General features: G+C 43.6%; 1 protein-coding gene across 2 annotated transcripts in view; it reads left to right on the top strand.

The window, feature by feature from the left end:
* enah (ENAH actin regulator) overlaps positions 1 to 15,919 on the top strand; it is a 281,703-nt gene that overhangs the window by 158,372 nt on the left and 107,412 nt on the right. For both annotated transcript variants that reach the window (XM_048597460.1, XM_048597461.1), the window contains one exon: positions 8,053 to 8,137. In XM_048597460.1, the coding sequence (XP_048453417.1) occupies positions 8,053 to 8,137 (85 nt within the window). The remainder of the gene's footprint in view (positions 1 to 8,052; positions 8,138 to 15,919) is intronic.

Raw genomic sequence — 15,919 nt, 5'->3', positions numbered from 1 at the left:
GAAGTTTGCTGCGAATGCTTCAGCTTTATCTTTTGCATTGATATGTTGGGCTCTTCCATCATTGAGGAGGGGGATATTTGTGAAACCTCCTTCAGGGAGTTAGAAACCAAAAGAACTGCAGATGCTGTACATCAGAGACAAAAATAGAAATTGTTGGAAAAGCTCATCAGGCCTGGCAGCATCTGCCAAGAGAAACAGAGTTAACGTTACTGGTCGAGTGACCCTTCCTCAGAACTGGAGGAGGAGGAGGAGGAGTTCTGAGGAAGGGTCACTCGACCTGAAACGTTAACTCACAGATGCAGCCAGACCAGCTGAGCTTCTCCAGTGAGTAGTTTAATTGTCCACCACAATTCACGACTGAATGTGGCAGCACTGCGAAGTGTGGATCTGATCTTTGGGTTATGAGATTGCTTAGCGCTGTCTATCACTTGCTGCACATGCTGTTTGGCATGCAAGTAGTCCTGTTAGGTAGCTTCACCAGGTTGACACCTCATTTTCAGGTATGTTCCTGGCATGCCCTCTGCATTCGCCATTGAACCAGGGTTAATCCCCGGCTTGATTGTAATGGTTGAGAGACGGATATGCCGGGCCATGAGGTTACAGATTGTGCTGGAGTACAATTCTGCAGCTATTGATGGCCCACAGTGCCTCACGGACGCCAAGTCTTGAGTTGCTAGAGCTGTTCGAACTCTGTCCCATTTAGAACAGTGATAGTGCTACACAACATGATGGAGGGTATTCTCAATGTAAAGACAGAGCTTTGATCCACCAGGACTGTGTGGTGGTCACTCATTCTGATACTGCCATGGACAGATGCATCTGCAGTTGGCAGATTCCCTTTTATTGGTTCTCCACCATTGGCTGCATACCCAGTCTAGCAGCTACGTCCTTTAGGACCCAACCGGCTTGATCAGTAGTACTGCTGCTGAGCCATTATTGGTGGTGGACATCGAAATCCCCCACCCAGAGCACATTTTGTGCTTTTGCCATTCTCAGAGCTTTCTCCCAAGTGTTGTTTAACATGGAGGAGTACCGATTCATTAGCCGATAGAGGATGATATGTGGTAATGAGCAGGAAGTTTCCTTGCCCATGTTTAACATGAAGCTTTGGGACTTCATAGGGTCCGGAGTCAATGTTGACGATGCTGAAGGCAACTCCCTCCTGACTGTATACCACATCTGCTGGGTCTGTCCCACCTGCTGGTGGGAGTTGCCTGTTAAGCATATGATTCTGTGAGTATGACTGTGTCATGTTGTTGCTTTACCAGTCTGTGAGACAGCTCTTTCAATTAGGACAATAGCCCCCAGATGTTAGTAAGGCAGACTTTGCAGGGTTGACAGGACTGTTTCCGTCATTGTCTTTTCGGGTGCCTTGGTCAATGCCAGGTGATCTATATGGCTTCATTTCTGTGAGTCTATGTCATGATTGGTTTAACCAAATGACATGCTGTGCCATTTCAGAGGGCAATTGAGAGTCAAACATATTGCTTTAGGTTTGGAGTTAACATGTAGTCCAGACCAGGTGAGGATGGCATATTTCCTTCCCTGAAGGGTATTCGTCAACGAGATGGGTTTTTCGACAATCGACAGCAGCTTCATGGTCATCAGTACGTAGAACATAGAACATAGAACAGTACAGCACAGTATAGGTCCTTTGGCCCACAATGTTGTGTCGACCTATTATCCTACTCTTAAGATCAAACTACCCTGCATACCCTACATTTTACTATCATAGATTCTTAATTCCAGATATTTTTTATTGAATTCAAATTCTATCATCTGCCGTGGCAGGATTCATACCCAGGTTCTAATCTGGTTCACTAATGTCCTTTAGGGAAGGAAACTGCCATCTTTACCTGGTCTAGCCTACATGTGACTCCAGATCCACAGCAATGTGGTTGACTCTTAACTGCCCTCTGGGCAATTAGGGATGGGCAACAAATGCTGCCTAGCCAGTGATGCCCTCATCCTGTTAATGAATAAGGACAAAAAGAACATTAGCTGAGTTTCTGGGTTAATAGTCTAGCGATAATACCACTAGGCCATCACCTGCCCAATTTTTAAATTCTTATTTTTTTAAGAAAAGGGAGAAGAAAAAGAGAAGACCTAATCACAAACTGAAGATATTTTACTTTAAAGATTAGAAACGTTCACTTGCCATGCTCAGCAGTCAGCTTCTTTCTCTGCACTCACATCATGCTGTGCTATATAACGTCAGTTGCTGCAGATCTCACTTCAGGTCAGCCTCTTGATCTACTCTTTTTATCGTCTCCCACTCACCTTTCAATTTAGAGAGCATCCTGCTTGCTTCCTTAAATTCCCCTTTACACCAAATTTCCACTTCAAACTAAATTTGCAATCGTATACTTGCTTTACTCACTCAGCCGTTGTCTCACTCTGCTGAAGTTGCTCACAGTGGCTGTGCCCCTTGTTGGGTTTTCTTGTGAAGATAGGTTGGACAGGCTGGGATTTAGAAGAGTGAGCGGTGGCTTTATTGAAGTGTATGAGATGTTGAATGGTTTTGACAAGTTGAATCTGGGATGCACGTTTCCTCTTGCGTGTCACTCCTGAACTAGGGGGTGCCCTGTCAAGACAGAGATGAGAATCTTTTCCTGAGAAGGAACTGGAAGTCATAGAGTTAAAAAAGCACAGAAGAAGTCCTTTGGCCCATCAACTCTCTGCTGGCCTATATACATTAATTCTACTTTCGGATTACCTACATTTACTCCAAGAGCTTATATACCTCTGCTTCAGCCTGGAAGAAACTTAGCTTATGCTTATTAAACAGAAACGTACCACTTTAAAAAGGTAGTTTTTAGTTAATTGCTAAATATAAAGCAAAATTGCAATTTAGAAGACATAAATTCTGAAGATCCTCTCACTCACACACTCCTAGCTTCATACTCTGCACCTTAATTAGCATTCCATACAGATGAATTAATGTTCAGTTACTACTGAATTTCCAACTTAATATTTTCTTTTTTGCTGCTTAAGTCAGTGGTTCAGATTGCAATATTATAGTTGGTTTAGTTTGCATGAAATACCACTAAATCATTTCTATTGCTCCATGAGATTGTGAGCCTTGTAGTTTCCTTTTTATCATATTTCAGACAAAGTGACTGACCTCCATGCATGGACATGTAGGTGTCTTCCCGATCCTTTGCTTTGCACAACTGTTTTTCATTGCCACATCTGCAACTGTCTGACTGGTAGCCATGATGTAGAGGTTCCAGTTGGACTGGGGTGGACAAGGTCAGAAGTTAGACGACACCAGATTATAGTCCAGCAGGTTTATTTGAAATCACACGCCTTTCTGGCCGCTGCCCCTTTGGTCAGGTGAAGTGAAGAAAAGCATACTGGCGCACAGAATTTATTGGCAGAGAAATCAATGGGCAGAGAGATCAGAAATCATACAAATGGTGTGAGTGAAGTGTTGAATAATAAATCTCTGCAGGTGATCAAAAGTGTCAGATTGTGTGAGTAAAGTGTCTACAGCTGAATAGTAAGTGAAGGGGATGACCTGTAATCTGATTAAGTAAGGCAGAGAGATAATTACACAAAATTAAAAACAAGGTGGTGCTGGAGACAAACCACATGGCTGGAATAACATGATAGGTATAAGAGTCACATGCCAAAAGTCTAACCAAAGTAACAAGTAATCCAAAATTGTACAAACTAATTAAGGTAGGGAGATCGTAACAAGTTATTGAGGTGATGGTGTCCAAACAGGACGGTAAGGAAGATTTTACGAATAGAGAACAGTATGGTGGGGGTTACATGCATGAACCCAAGATCATGGTTGAGGCTGTCTTCATGGGTGCAGAACTTGGCTGTCAGTTTCTGCTTGGCAGTTCTGCATTGTTGTGTATCTTAAAGGCCACTTTGGAGGACACTTACCCGAAGATCGGAGGCTGATTGTCCTTGACCGTTGAAGTGTTCCCCCACTGGGAAGGAACATTCCTGTCTGGTGTTTGTTATACGGTGTCCATTCATCCGTTGCCATAAGGTCTGTATGGTCTCACCAATATACCATGCCTTGGGGCATCCTTGCCTGCAGCGTATGAGGTAGACAACATTGGCTGAGTCACATGAGTATCTGCCATGTCCGTGGTGGGTGGTGTTCCCACGTGTGATGGTCGTATCCATGTCGACGATCTGACATATATTGCAGAGGTTGCCATGGCGGGGTTGTGTGGTGTTGTGGTCGATGTTGTCCTGAAGACTGGGAAGTTTGCTGCGAATGATGGTCTGTTTAAGCTTTGGCAGTTGTTTGAAGGCGAGAAGTGGGGGCATAGGAATGATCTTGCTGAAATGTTTGTTGTCATCAATGACATGTTGAAGGCCGCGAAGAAGGTGTCATAGTTTTTCCGCTCTGGGGAAGTACTGGATGATAAAGGTTACTCTATCAGTCGTGTCCCAAGTCTGTCTTCTGCGGTGGTCATTGCGGTTTCTCGCTGTGGCACATCGAAACCGGCGATTGAGTTCTTATGAGGGTGTCTTTCAGCATCTTTAGGTGTCCGTTGCGTTTGTCCTCATTGGAGCAGATCCTGTGTATGCGCAGGGGTTGTCTGTAGGGAATGGTTTCTTTATCATGTGTAGGGTGGAAGCTAGAGAAGTGCAGCATTGTGAGGTTATCGGTGGGCTTATGGTAGAGTGAAGTACTGAGGTGTTTGTCCTTGATGGAGATGCATGTGTCCAAGAATGAGACTGATTCTGAAGAGTAGTCCATGATAAGTCTGATGGTGCGATGAAACTTGTTGATATCGCTATGTAGTCATTTCAGTGATTCCTTGCCATGAAGCCAGAGGAGAAAATGTCGTCGGTATATCTGGTGTACCATGTTGGTTGGAGGACCTGTGTTGGAGGTCCTGTGTAGCAAAGAGGTGTTGCTTGAACTTATACATGAAAATATTAGTGGATTGGGGTGCAACTTTGGTCCCCATTGGCTGTTCCATGTTTCTGGATGAGGAACTGATTGTCGAAGGTGAAGACATCGTGGTCGAGGATGAAGTGGATGAGTTGTAGGATGGCATCTGGAAATTGGCAGTTGTTGGTGTTAAGTACTGAGGCTGTTGTAGTGATGCCATCATCATGGAGGATGCTGGTGTAGAGTGCCAAAATGTACACAACAGATTTCTTACAGAAACTCAGCAACCCACAGACCAGTTCATAGAATCATAGAAGCCCTCGAGTTTGGAAACACGCCTTTCGCCCTACAAGTGCACACTGAACCTCAGAGCATCCCACCCAAACCTGTCCCCCTGTAATCCACCTAATCAACACATCCCTGAACACTATGGGCAATTTAGCATGGCCAATTCACCTAACCAGCACATCTTTGGACTGTGGGTGGAAAACTGGAGCACCCAGAGGAAACCCATGCAGACACGGGGAGAATGTGTAAACTCCACACAGTCACCCAAGGGTGGAATCGAACCCGGGTTGCTGGTGCTTTGAGGCAGCAGTGCTAACCACTGAGCCACTGTGTCATCCCAGTTGAGCCAGGAACATTCCTTGTCACAAAAATATTTTAGTGTCATTGGTAAAGGTAAAATAACCATAGTTCCAGAGAACCAGAGGGCTGCTCTCTCATTTGAGACGGTCAACTGGTGGGGAGTTTAACCTGATAATAACCAGGGCTTAGGCGAGGGGCAAGTTTGATAAGGTGTGACCTTCATGGTAATCTCAGCCAGTACAGGAATTCAACCCCAGCTCTTTGCACCACTCTGCATTGCAAACCAGCCTTCCAGCCAATTGAGCTAACGAACCCCACCGCCTCTCCCCCCCCACCCCCAAAATAGACTCATACAGCACAGAAGAGACCCTTTGGCCCATTGAGTCTGTACTGACCTATCTACATGAATCTAGCCCTTGGCTCAATGTTATGACATTTCAAGTGCCCATCCACATAATTTTTAAAGTTGTAAGTTTTCCCACCTCCTCTTCTCTCCCAGGTAATGCACTCCAGATTCCCACCATCCTCTGGGTGAAAAGGTTTCTCCCCATAGCGCCTCTAAACCTTGTGCTCTTCATGTTAAATTTATGTCCCCTTATTATTGACCCGTCATCTAAGGGACATTGCTTTTGAGCAGACCTCTCAAATGTTAATTTTGATCCCTCTCCCTGCACCTTCTCTGTGTCTGTAACACTGTATTCTGCAGTCTGTTCTGCTGCCCCGATGTACTTCGTATGGTACGATCTGCCTTTAGAACAGGCAAAACAACACTTTTCACTGCATCTTGGTACATATGACAACAATAAATCAATAAAGAAATCCATACATCCTATCTAGCCCCACATACTCTTACACAACTCAAATAGTTTCCCCTTCAGTCTTTTCTGCTCTAAAGAAGACAGCCTGAAACTATCCAGCCTCTCATCTTAGCTGAAATGCTCTATACCAGGCAACATTCTGATGTATCTCCTGTGCACCCTCTTTAATGCAATCACATCCTTCCTATTAGTGTGGTGACCAGAACTCCAGCTGTGATCTAACCAAAGTTTTGTACGTCTCCATCATAACCTTCCTGCCCTTGTACATGATGCTACAACCGATAAAGTCATGTGTCCTGTATGCCTTCTTAAACATCCTATTAACCTTGTTGCTACCTTCAGGAATCTGTGGATAAGCACCCCAAGATTTCTATATTTTTGTGAGCCCCTTGGTATCCAGCCTTTCATTGAGTACTCCCTTGTCTTGTTACTTCTTCCACTTTTCAAGATTCAATTCTATCTGCCACTGACCTGCTCATCTGACCAACACACCTATATTTTTCTTTAACTTAAGACCACTCCATTCTTTGTGTCATCCGTAAACTTATTTTCATTCCCCCACACTCTCATCTATGTCATTTATAATTCACAGATAATCAGAGCCACTAGTCCCAGTGGTATGCCACTCGGATAAGCAGCCTTCCACCACCACCCCCTGTCTCCTACCACTAAGCCAATTTTGGATCCATCTTGTCAAGTTATCCTGGATCTTATGTCCTTTACCTTCTTTGTCAGTTTTCCATATGGAACCTTGTCAAAGCCTTTTGTCAGAAGAAATGATTTAAGGAACAAACAAGACGAGTGGCGATTGATGTAGGTTAACATTCGTTCTTGGAGAATAATACAGTTGAGCAGATTGGGATTCTCCTTTTTCCTCCCCCACTATTCATTCAGTTCACTGAACACTTGATAGCCTCATACTCTATCGAAATGGCCTTTTTCACATTTGTTTTTATTCATTCACAGGATGTGGGCATCACTGATCAGGTCAGCTTCCATTGCCCAGAGGGCAATTGAGAGTCAACCGCTTGCTGTGGGTCTGGAGTCACATGTGGGCCAGACCATGTGAGGATGGCAGATTGGACCTTAATGAACCAGATGGGATTTTCCTGTAGTTTCTTAATTCCAGACTTTTTTTAATCGCATTCAAATGCCACCATCTGCCATGGCAGGATTCAAACCCAGGTCCCCGGAGCATTAGCTGAGTTTCTGGATTAGTAGTCCAGTGATAATACCACTAAGCCAATTGCCTCTCCTTTATGATGTTGAATGAGGAGTTTTGCTAGGTTCTTTACTTACGGGAGCATCACTGCAGAGTCTAATCGCATTCCTATCAAGTATCTTTCTGTAGGGATCACTGTATAGCAAACAGCAGTGGAAACCTTGGCCGATTTCCTCTCTCTAATTTAGGGATGCTGAGATTGACATTTAGTAACTTCTAATGGCTGAGTGCTCGGCCAATTTGTCACTAGAATGCACAGAATATGTGGTCATACTGTGATGTTACACAGCATTTGCTGTTCTTGGCAGGGTTTAAAGGTACAGTCTTCAAAGGAAATTTGTTTACAAGACTTTCTGTATGCTAATTGTAGCTGTTAAGGATACAAATTGCATCTACAACTCAATGTAAATTCTATAACATAGTTGCTGTAGAGTTACATTCTGTTTGGGGAAACATATAGTCACTCTGTGACATTAATTTGTATGTGTGCCCTTTGTACCTCTTATTTATATGTAATGTGGTATCCTTGAAAAATAATTTTCTGTTTCCTGTTCCAGGTCCAACGCTGTCACGACAGAATTCACAACTATTTCCACAAGTGCAGAATGGTCCATGCCAAGAGGAACTGGAAATTCAGAGGCGGTAAACACACTCTTGTTTTCTGTATGAGTGCCTTGTACTGACATATGTCTTGACTCACTAGCGTTGCGTGCTAGAATCAAGCCCTGCTATTCCTGGAGTTGTTACGTAGTTAAAGATTTCAATAAGTATGCAGAATTCCCCAGTGTACCTATATTTTAGACGTAGATTGACAGAAAACATGAGCCAGGTTTCTGTATTTAACAAGAATTACTATTTGTTATATATAATCAATATGATCAGTAAGTTTCACATGGTCAGGAAGGAGAGATCACACTCAGACTGAGACACAGCCCAAGTGAAAATATAGTTCAGGGAATTTGGAGGCAGTGTGGGAATTCATTGAAGAGGGGAAGTGGTGCTTTTTTCTTGCTTTTTTGGCTAATTGTTTGTAAGGTTTTTTCTGCAGGTTTTTGTAATGAGTTCAGCCAGGTGGACCTCAGAATATGAGCTCCCTGTTTGGGGCTGCTAATCTGGTCCAACCAGGAAGCCCTGGCTGAAAGATATAAACAGGAGTGTCAGAGATAATGCCACACCAATAGCTGACTCTGAAGAGGCAGTACTCAAGTCAAGGAATGTTCATGTGTAAATAAAGGGTGACGAGGTGACAGGATATCGACCACTGTGGAATAATTCACCAATTATCTCTCAACTTGCAAACTGCACCTCTAGGTATTAGATACTGGCAATCTGTTTACTTCCTAAGTACCTGGAAAACATTAGATCAATAATTTTAGCGACTCTTTCAATCTAGCCCCAAGTTCTCCTACACTTTCACCCTAATCTCCATCCCACGCCAAGTTCTCCTTCTTCTGGATTGCTAACCCGACAAGCGCTTGTTTATAAAGTCATCTTTGTGTCACCCACAAGCTTACTTCCCGACTTCACCCCATCCCCACCATATTCTCATCTATGTTAGTTATGAATATCACAAACAATATGGAATTCAGCACTGACTCCTTGGCAGGCAGCTGCACACCAGGCTCCAATCACATAAAAGTCTTCCCACACCACACTCTGTCTCCTGTCACTAAGCCAACTTTTGATTACCAAGTCACCTTGGGCGACTGTGTGCAGTTTGCACATTCTCCCCGTGTTTGCGTGGGTTTCCACTGGGTGCTCCGGTTTCCTCCCACAGTCCAAAAAAATGCGGGTTATGTGGTTTGGTCATGCTAAATTGCCTGTAGTGTTCAGGGAGATTAGATGAGTTACAGGGAAAACGGGCATGGGGATGGGTCTGGGTGGGATGCTGTTCGGAGGGCCAGTGTGAACTTGTTGGGCCTAAGGGCCTGTTTCCACACTGTAGGGATTCTATGATTCATTTTTCCGGCCGCTCACCATAACCTTTAATTCCTTTACTGTTCAAAAATTTATCTATCTTTGCTTTAAAAACATCCAACAAGGTAGCCTCAACTGCTTCACTGGGCAGGGAATTCCACAGATTCACAATCCTTTGGGTGAAGAAGTTCCTCCTCAACTCAGTCCTAAATCTGCACCTCCTTATTTTGAGACTATTCTCCCTAGCTCTAGTTTCACCCGCCAGTGGAAATAACCTCCCTATTTCTATATTATCTATTGCCTTCATAATTTTACGTGTTTCTATAATATCCCCCCATTCTTCTAAATTCCAATGAGTATCGTCCCAGTCTCCTTAATTTCTCATAAGCCAATTCTCTCAACTCCAGAATCAACCTAGTGGACCTCCTCTGCATCCTCTCCAGTGCCAGTACATTCTTTCTCAAGTAAGGAGACCAAAACTGTACAGACCACTCCAGGTGTGGCCTCACCAGCACCCTATACAGCTGCAGCACAACCCTCCTAATTTTAAACTCCATCCCTCTATCAATGAAGGACAATATTCTTGTACTTCACAGTCCATCTTCTCTAATTCTGTACTTGCATCCTCCTTCTCATGAGTAAGGACAGATGTGAGGTACTCATTTAGCATTCATTTAAATAATTATAAGTGTTTGTATTTCTTTCCAAATAAATGTGACAACATGTGCAATCTCTCATTCTTTTCATCTCAGCCATCGCTGTGCAGTATCTCTCACTATCCACTTGCCTTGACTCACATTCAGCAGCTCCATCCAAAGTCCCTGGACATAGTTACTACTGACAAAGTAACATAGATTTCATAGAGCAGCACAGCACAGGAACAGGCCCTTCAGCCACCATTTCTGTGCCAACCATGATGCCATTCTAAACTAATCCCATCTACCTGCATATGGTCTGTATCCCTTTATTCCCTTCCTGTTCATGTGTCTGTCTAAATGCTTCTTAAATGTTGCTAACGTATCTGCTTCTACCACTTCCCCTGGCAGCACATTCCAGGCACCTACCACCCTCTGTGTAAAGATCGTACTTCACACATCTCCCTTAAACTTTCCCCCTTTTACCTTAAATATGTTTGTAGTAGTATGTGACATTTCCATGTTGGGGGAAAAAGACTCTTAACTATCCATGCCTCTAATAATATTATATACTTCTATCAAGTAGCCTGTCATCCTCCAATGCTCTAGCAAAAACAATCCAAGTTTGTCCAACCTCTCCTTATATTTAATACACTCCAATCCAGGCAACATTCTGGTAAACCTTTTTTACACCCTCTCCAAAGCTTCAACATCATTCCTATGGTGTGAGGACTAGAACTGCTCGCAACACTCTAAATGTGGCATAACTAAAGTTTTATACAGTTACAGTGTGACTTGCCAACTTTTATACTCAGTACCCTGCCTGATGAAGGCATGCACGCTGTATGCCTTCTCTACCACCTAATCCACTTACGTTGCACTTTCAGGGTGCTGTATGGACTTGAACCCCAAGATCCCTCTGTATATTAATGTTGCTAAGGGTCCTGCCATTAACTGTATACTTTCCTCTTGCATTTGATCTCCCAAAATGCATCACCTCACACTTGTCCAGATTAAATTGCATCTGCCATTTCTCCACCCAACTTTCCGACTGATCTATATCCTGCCGTATCCTTTAATAATCTTCTTCCCTATCCACAACTTTACCAATTTTTGCATCATCTGCAATCAAACCACCGGCATTTTGATCCAACAAGAGAGGTCCTAGCTCAAATCCTTGCAGAACATCACTGATAACAGACCTATAGTCAGAAAACACACCTCCAAAATGTCCTCTGTTGTCTATGACCAAGCCTATTCTGTATCCAATTTGTCATCTCACCATGGATCCTATGTTACTTAATTTTCTGGGCCAGCCTACCATGAGGGACCTTGTCAAATGCTTTAGTAAAATCCATGTAAATAACATCCACTGCCCTACTCATCAATTATCTTCATCGCTTCCTCAAAAACTCAATCATGTTTGTGAGACAAGACTTCCCTCTCATAAAGCCTTGCTGACTCCCTGTGATGTACATTCTTTTCTAAATTTGAGAAAAATTTGTCTCTAAGATTCTTTTCCGATAATTTCCTTACCACTGATGTAAGGCTCACTGGTCTATAATTTCTCGGATTATCCCTCTTGCCCTCCTTAAACAAAGAAATAACCCTGGCTGTTCTCCAGTCATCTGGGACGTCACCTGTGGCTAAAGAGGATACAAAAGTCTTTGTCAGAGCCCCTGGCAGCAGTGATTCTTTTTCAATCCACAGTTCTCTGACCTTCCTGTTTTCAGCCCCCTGTTCTTTCCAGTTTTATAACACAGAAACACTTGCTCTGTCCTTTTCTCAAAAACCTGCTTCAACATAAGAATCTGTTCAAAAACTGCCAAATAGAAAACTTTCATTCAGAGACAATCTTGTTCCTTTCCTACCACCCAGATTCACTGTAAAACAGAAAGACAGACTGAAACCCTACATCGCAGTAATTAGCTTTCCACTTAGCCTTTGCACCTTGTCTGTTCATCCCCATGGTAATCCCAGTTCACATGGGTAATTCTTGGAACTGAATGATCTCTTATCTGGAAACTGATTTAACCTTCTTTGCTGCCAGACCTGCTGAATTCCTTGAGAATATTTCACAAAATGAAAATTCAGCATTTTTCCACACATGGATCATCACAACTCTTGTAATGACACTAAAGTCTAATTCAGGAATGCTTCAAATGGTACTCTATTTTTATAGATGATGTGATTCAGTTTATTGACAGACTTGGCAGCTGGTTCAGTTAGTGATCCTTTGGGTTATTATGAGTGAGTGAACTGTGAGATAGCTATTTGTTAGGAAGAAACTCCATTAAGGCATTTGCATCATTGTATTCATGTTGAGCTGTGAGCTATTAATTCTGTCTTTGTCATAAGCTGGCTATTCATGTTGGGAAACATATAAAGGACTCTCAGACGATTTTAATTGTTCGTGTGTAAGTTTTCAACCATGAAGGTGTTGAGCAAAAATGTGCATCAGAGGAATATGGGACCAGACATTAGACAGTTTTTACAGTGAGTACAATAAAGCCAAATATTGTCAACTTACACATATTTTCAACAGTGTGTTCAACAGGAAAAACTATAGGGTGCATTCAATAATGAGGGGTAGTCTTATGGTATTACCTAAGTTATTCTCTTTTAAATAGAATTCTGAATCTGCAGTTTATCTATTACTACGTTTCCCCTGCTGAACTAGCTGATAAAAGTTGTACGAGGTATAGCAGCAAGACTTACACACAAATTTAAGGAAAACCAGGCGTAGTTTCTGCTCTCAATTACTACTTTCACCCTTGAAAGATACATGGAAGTTTAATCAAGTGAATTTAGGCTTTGGAGACTAAGAGACCAAAGGATTTTGTTGGAAAGTGGAGTTGTGGTGGAAGATTAGCCATGGGCTTGGTGAATGAGGAACGTGTTCAGGTGGCTTTTTGGCATACTATTGCTCCTCTTAGTTTCTTTTCATCAGATACAAGTATGATAGCCTCCATCGTCCAAGGATTGCTGCTCTTACAGAATGTGATGAAAAGTGTATGATTTACATATAAATATAATTTTCTTTTAGAGTTTAGATTTAAAGCTGGTGGCAAATGGGTGTTAGTCTATTTTTGTGAAGGGGATTAAAAATTGACTAGGTCTATTTCCTGGAACCAAGGTCTTAAACTGGTGTCACCTGAAGTGTCAATAGATGTTTGGTTATATTGGTTTTCTGGTAAGAGAGGGAAAATGAAGACGTTAGCTTGCTTTTGGGTTTAGAATGATCAAGGGTTGATCTTAGTTTAGAAAAGTCTAGATATTGGAAATATTTTAGACAGCTTGAAGGAGACCTAATTGAAGTTAGGTGCATCTATCATCTTTCCTAGGTAAAGGAGATTGTTTAAAGCAATTAAGCAAATAAGTTACCTCAGTAAAAGAGTGCAGTTTGTAAAACTTTCAGACCAGGAATATTTGCTTGGAACTCTACTGATTGTTAAAAGACTGAGAAATTCTAAGATCTCAGTTGTGAGAGTCAAGAAAAAATGGCTTCAGAGCTCACAAGAATGGAGCTGAAAATAAGCAGTTAAGTCAAACTTACAAATGATAGAGAAGGCAAATTTATCCAGCTTTTTGGTAGCTAAAATGATGGTGTGGGAGTAGATGAGATTTGCCATACATCCTGAAATCTGATATTTGGGTAGCTTAGTTTGGTTTATTTTATTTTTGTTTCATTTTTGGAATAAACTTCTGTTTTATTATTAAAATTAAATCTTGTGTGCTTTATCTCAGAAAGACTGCCACAGTAAATTTATAAAAAGACAAGATATGATCTGTTAATATCTGAGATCCATTCTGGGATGTAAGTTGTCCAGTAGCAATAACAGTTGGAAACATAACAATGAATATGTGTGTTTATGATATTTTAATAACTTTTGAGGAGAAAATGAAAAAAATTGAGAAATAATATGGGAATTATTGCAATCTTTGATCTATTCAGATTCCAGTCTTGCTAAATATTTCAACTGCGATGTTTAATTTTCTGAGTTTGCACATAGTTAAGCACATCTGTGCACTGCAGCTCAATGACACTGATTGGGGTGACTTTGGTTTTGGCTTGAAGCAGATGGAGGTTGAACAATTTCCCGCTGGTTCTGTGTGTGAGCTGTACTGCAGTCGGGAGCTTCGTGGTGAGGTGAAGCATTGCAGCGAGGTAGATCGGGAACAGTGTTGGAATAAAGACGCAGCCCCATTTGACACCGGTCCGAACAGGGAATGGGTCAGTGGTGGAGCCATTTGTCATTACCATGACTTCTGTGTCAATGTGGAACAGGCAAAGGGTGGTGACAAATTTCGTGGTGCAGCCAAAGCTGAGAAGGACACTCCATAATGCTTCCCGCTTGACAGTGTCAAAGGCCTTTGTAAGGTTAAAGAAGGCCATGTATAGGGGTCAACAAGGTGCAGGGCTGGATGAACACAGCAGGCCAAGCAGCATCATAGGAGCAGAGAGGCTGACGTTTCGGGCCGAGACCCTTCATCAGAAAAGGGGGAGGGGAAGGGGGTTTTGAAATAAATAGGGAGAGAGTGGGAGGCGGATAGAAGAGGGATAGAGGAGAGGATAGGTGGAGAGGAAACAAACAGGTCGAAGAGGCAGGGATGGAGCCAGGAAAGGTGAGTGTAGGTAGGGAGTTAGGAAGGGGATAGGTCAGTCCAGGGAGGACGGACAGGTCAAGGGGGCGGGATGAGGTTGGTCGGTAGGAGATGGAGGTGCGGCTTGAGGTGGGAGGAGGGGATAGGTGGGAGGAAGAACAGGTTAGGGAGGCAGGGACGAGCTGGACTGGTTTTGGGAAGCGGTAGGGGGAGGGGAGATTTTGAAACTTGTGAAATCCACATTGATACCATTGGGCTGCAGGGTTCCCAAGCGGAATATGAGTTGCTGTTCCTGCAACCTTCGGGTGGCATCGTTGTGGCACTGCAGGAGGCCCAGGATGGACATGTCGTCTGAGGAATGGGAGGGGGAGTTGAAATGGTTCGCGACTGGGAGGTGCAGTTGTTTGTTGCGAACCGAGCGTAGGTGTTCTGCAAAGCGGTCCCCGAGTCTCCGCTTGGTTTCCCCGATGTAGAGGAAGCCACACCGGGTACAGCGGATACAGTATACCACATTGGCAGATGTGCAGGTGAACATCTGCTTGATGTGGAAAGTCTTCTTGGGGCCTGGGATGGGGGTGAGGGAGGAGGTATGGGGGCAGGTGTAGCACTTCCTGCGGTTGCAGGGAAAAGTGCCAGGTGTGGTGGAGCTGGAGGGGAGTGTGGAGCGGACAAGGGAGTCATGGAGAGAGTTGTCCCTCCGGAAAGCAGATAAAGGTGGGGAGGGAAAGATGTCTTTGGTGGTGGGGTCGGATTGCAGATGGCGGAAGTGTCGGAGGATGATGCGTTGGATCCGGAGGTTGGTGGGGTGGTACGTGAGGACGAGGGGGATTCTTTTTTGGTTCTTATTGCGTGGACGGGGTGTGAGGGATGAGGTGCGGGAGATGTGGGAGACACGGTTGAGGGCGTTCTCGACCACCGAGGAGGGGAAGTTACGGTCCTTGAAAAACGAGGACAACTGAGATGTACGGGAGTGGAATGCCTCATCCTGGGAGCAGATGCGGCGGAGGCGAAGGAATTGGGAATAGGGGATAGCATTTTTGCAGGAAGGTGGGTGGGAGGAGGAGTATTCTAGGTCGCTGTGGGAGTCGGTGGGCTTGAAATGAATATCGGTTTCTAGGTGGTTGCCCGATATGGAGACAGAGAGGTCCAGGAAGGGGAGAGAGGTGTTAGAGATGGTCCAGGTAAACTTAAGGTTGGGGTGGAAGGTGTTAGTGAAGTGTATGAACTGTTCGAGCTCCTCGTGGGAGCACGAGGCGGCGCCGATACA

The sequence above is a fragment of the Rhincodon typus genome, chromosome 5 (assembly GCF_021869965.1).
Source record: "Rhincodon typus isolate 14 chromosome 5, sRhiTyp1.1, whole genome shotgun sequence".
NCBI classification, from domain to species: domain Eukaryota; kingdom Metazoa; phylum Chordata; class Chondrichthyes; order Orectolobiformes; family Rhincodontidae; genus Rhincodon; species Rhincodon typus.
Note: the sequence above shows the minus strand (reverse complement) of the source record. Positions and strands in the feature narration are given on the sequence as shown.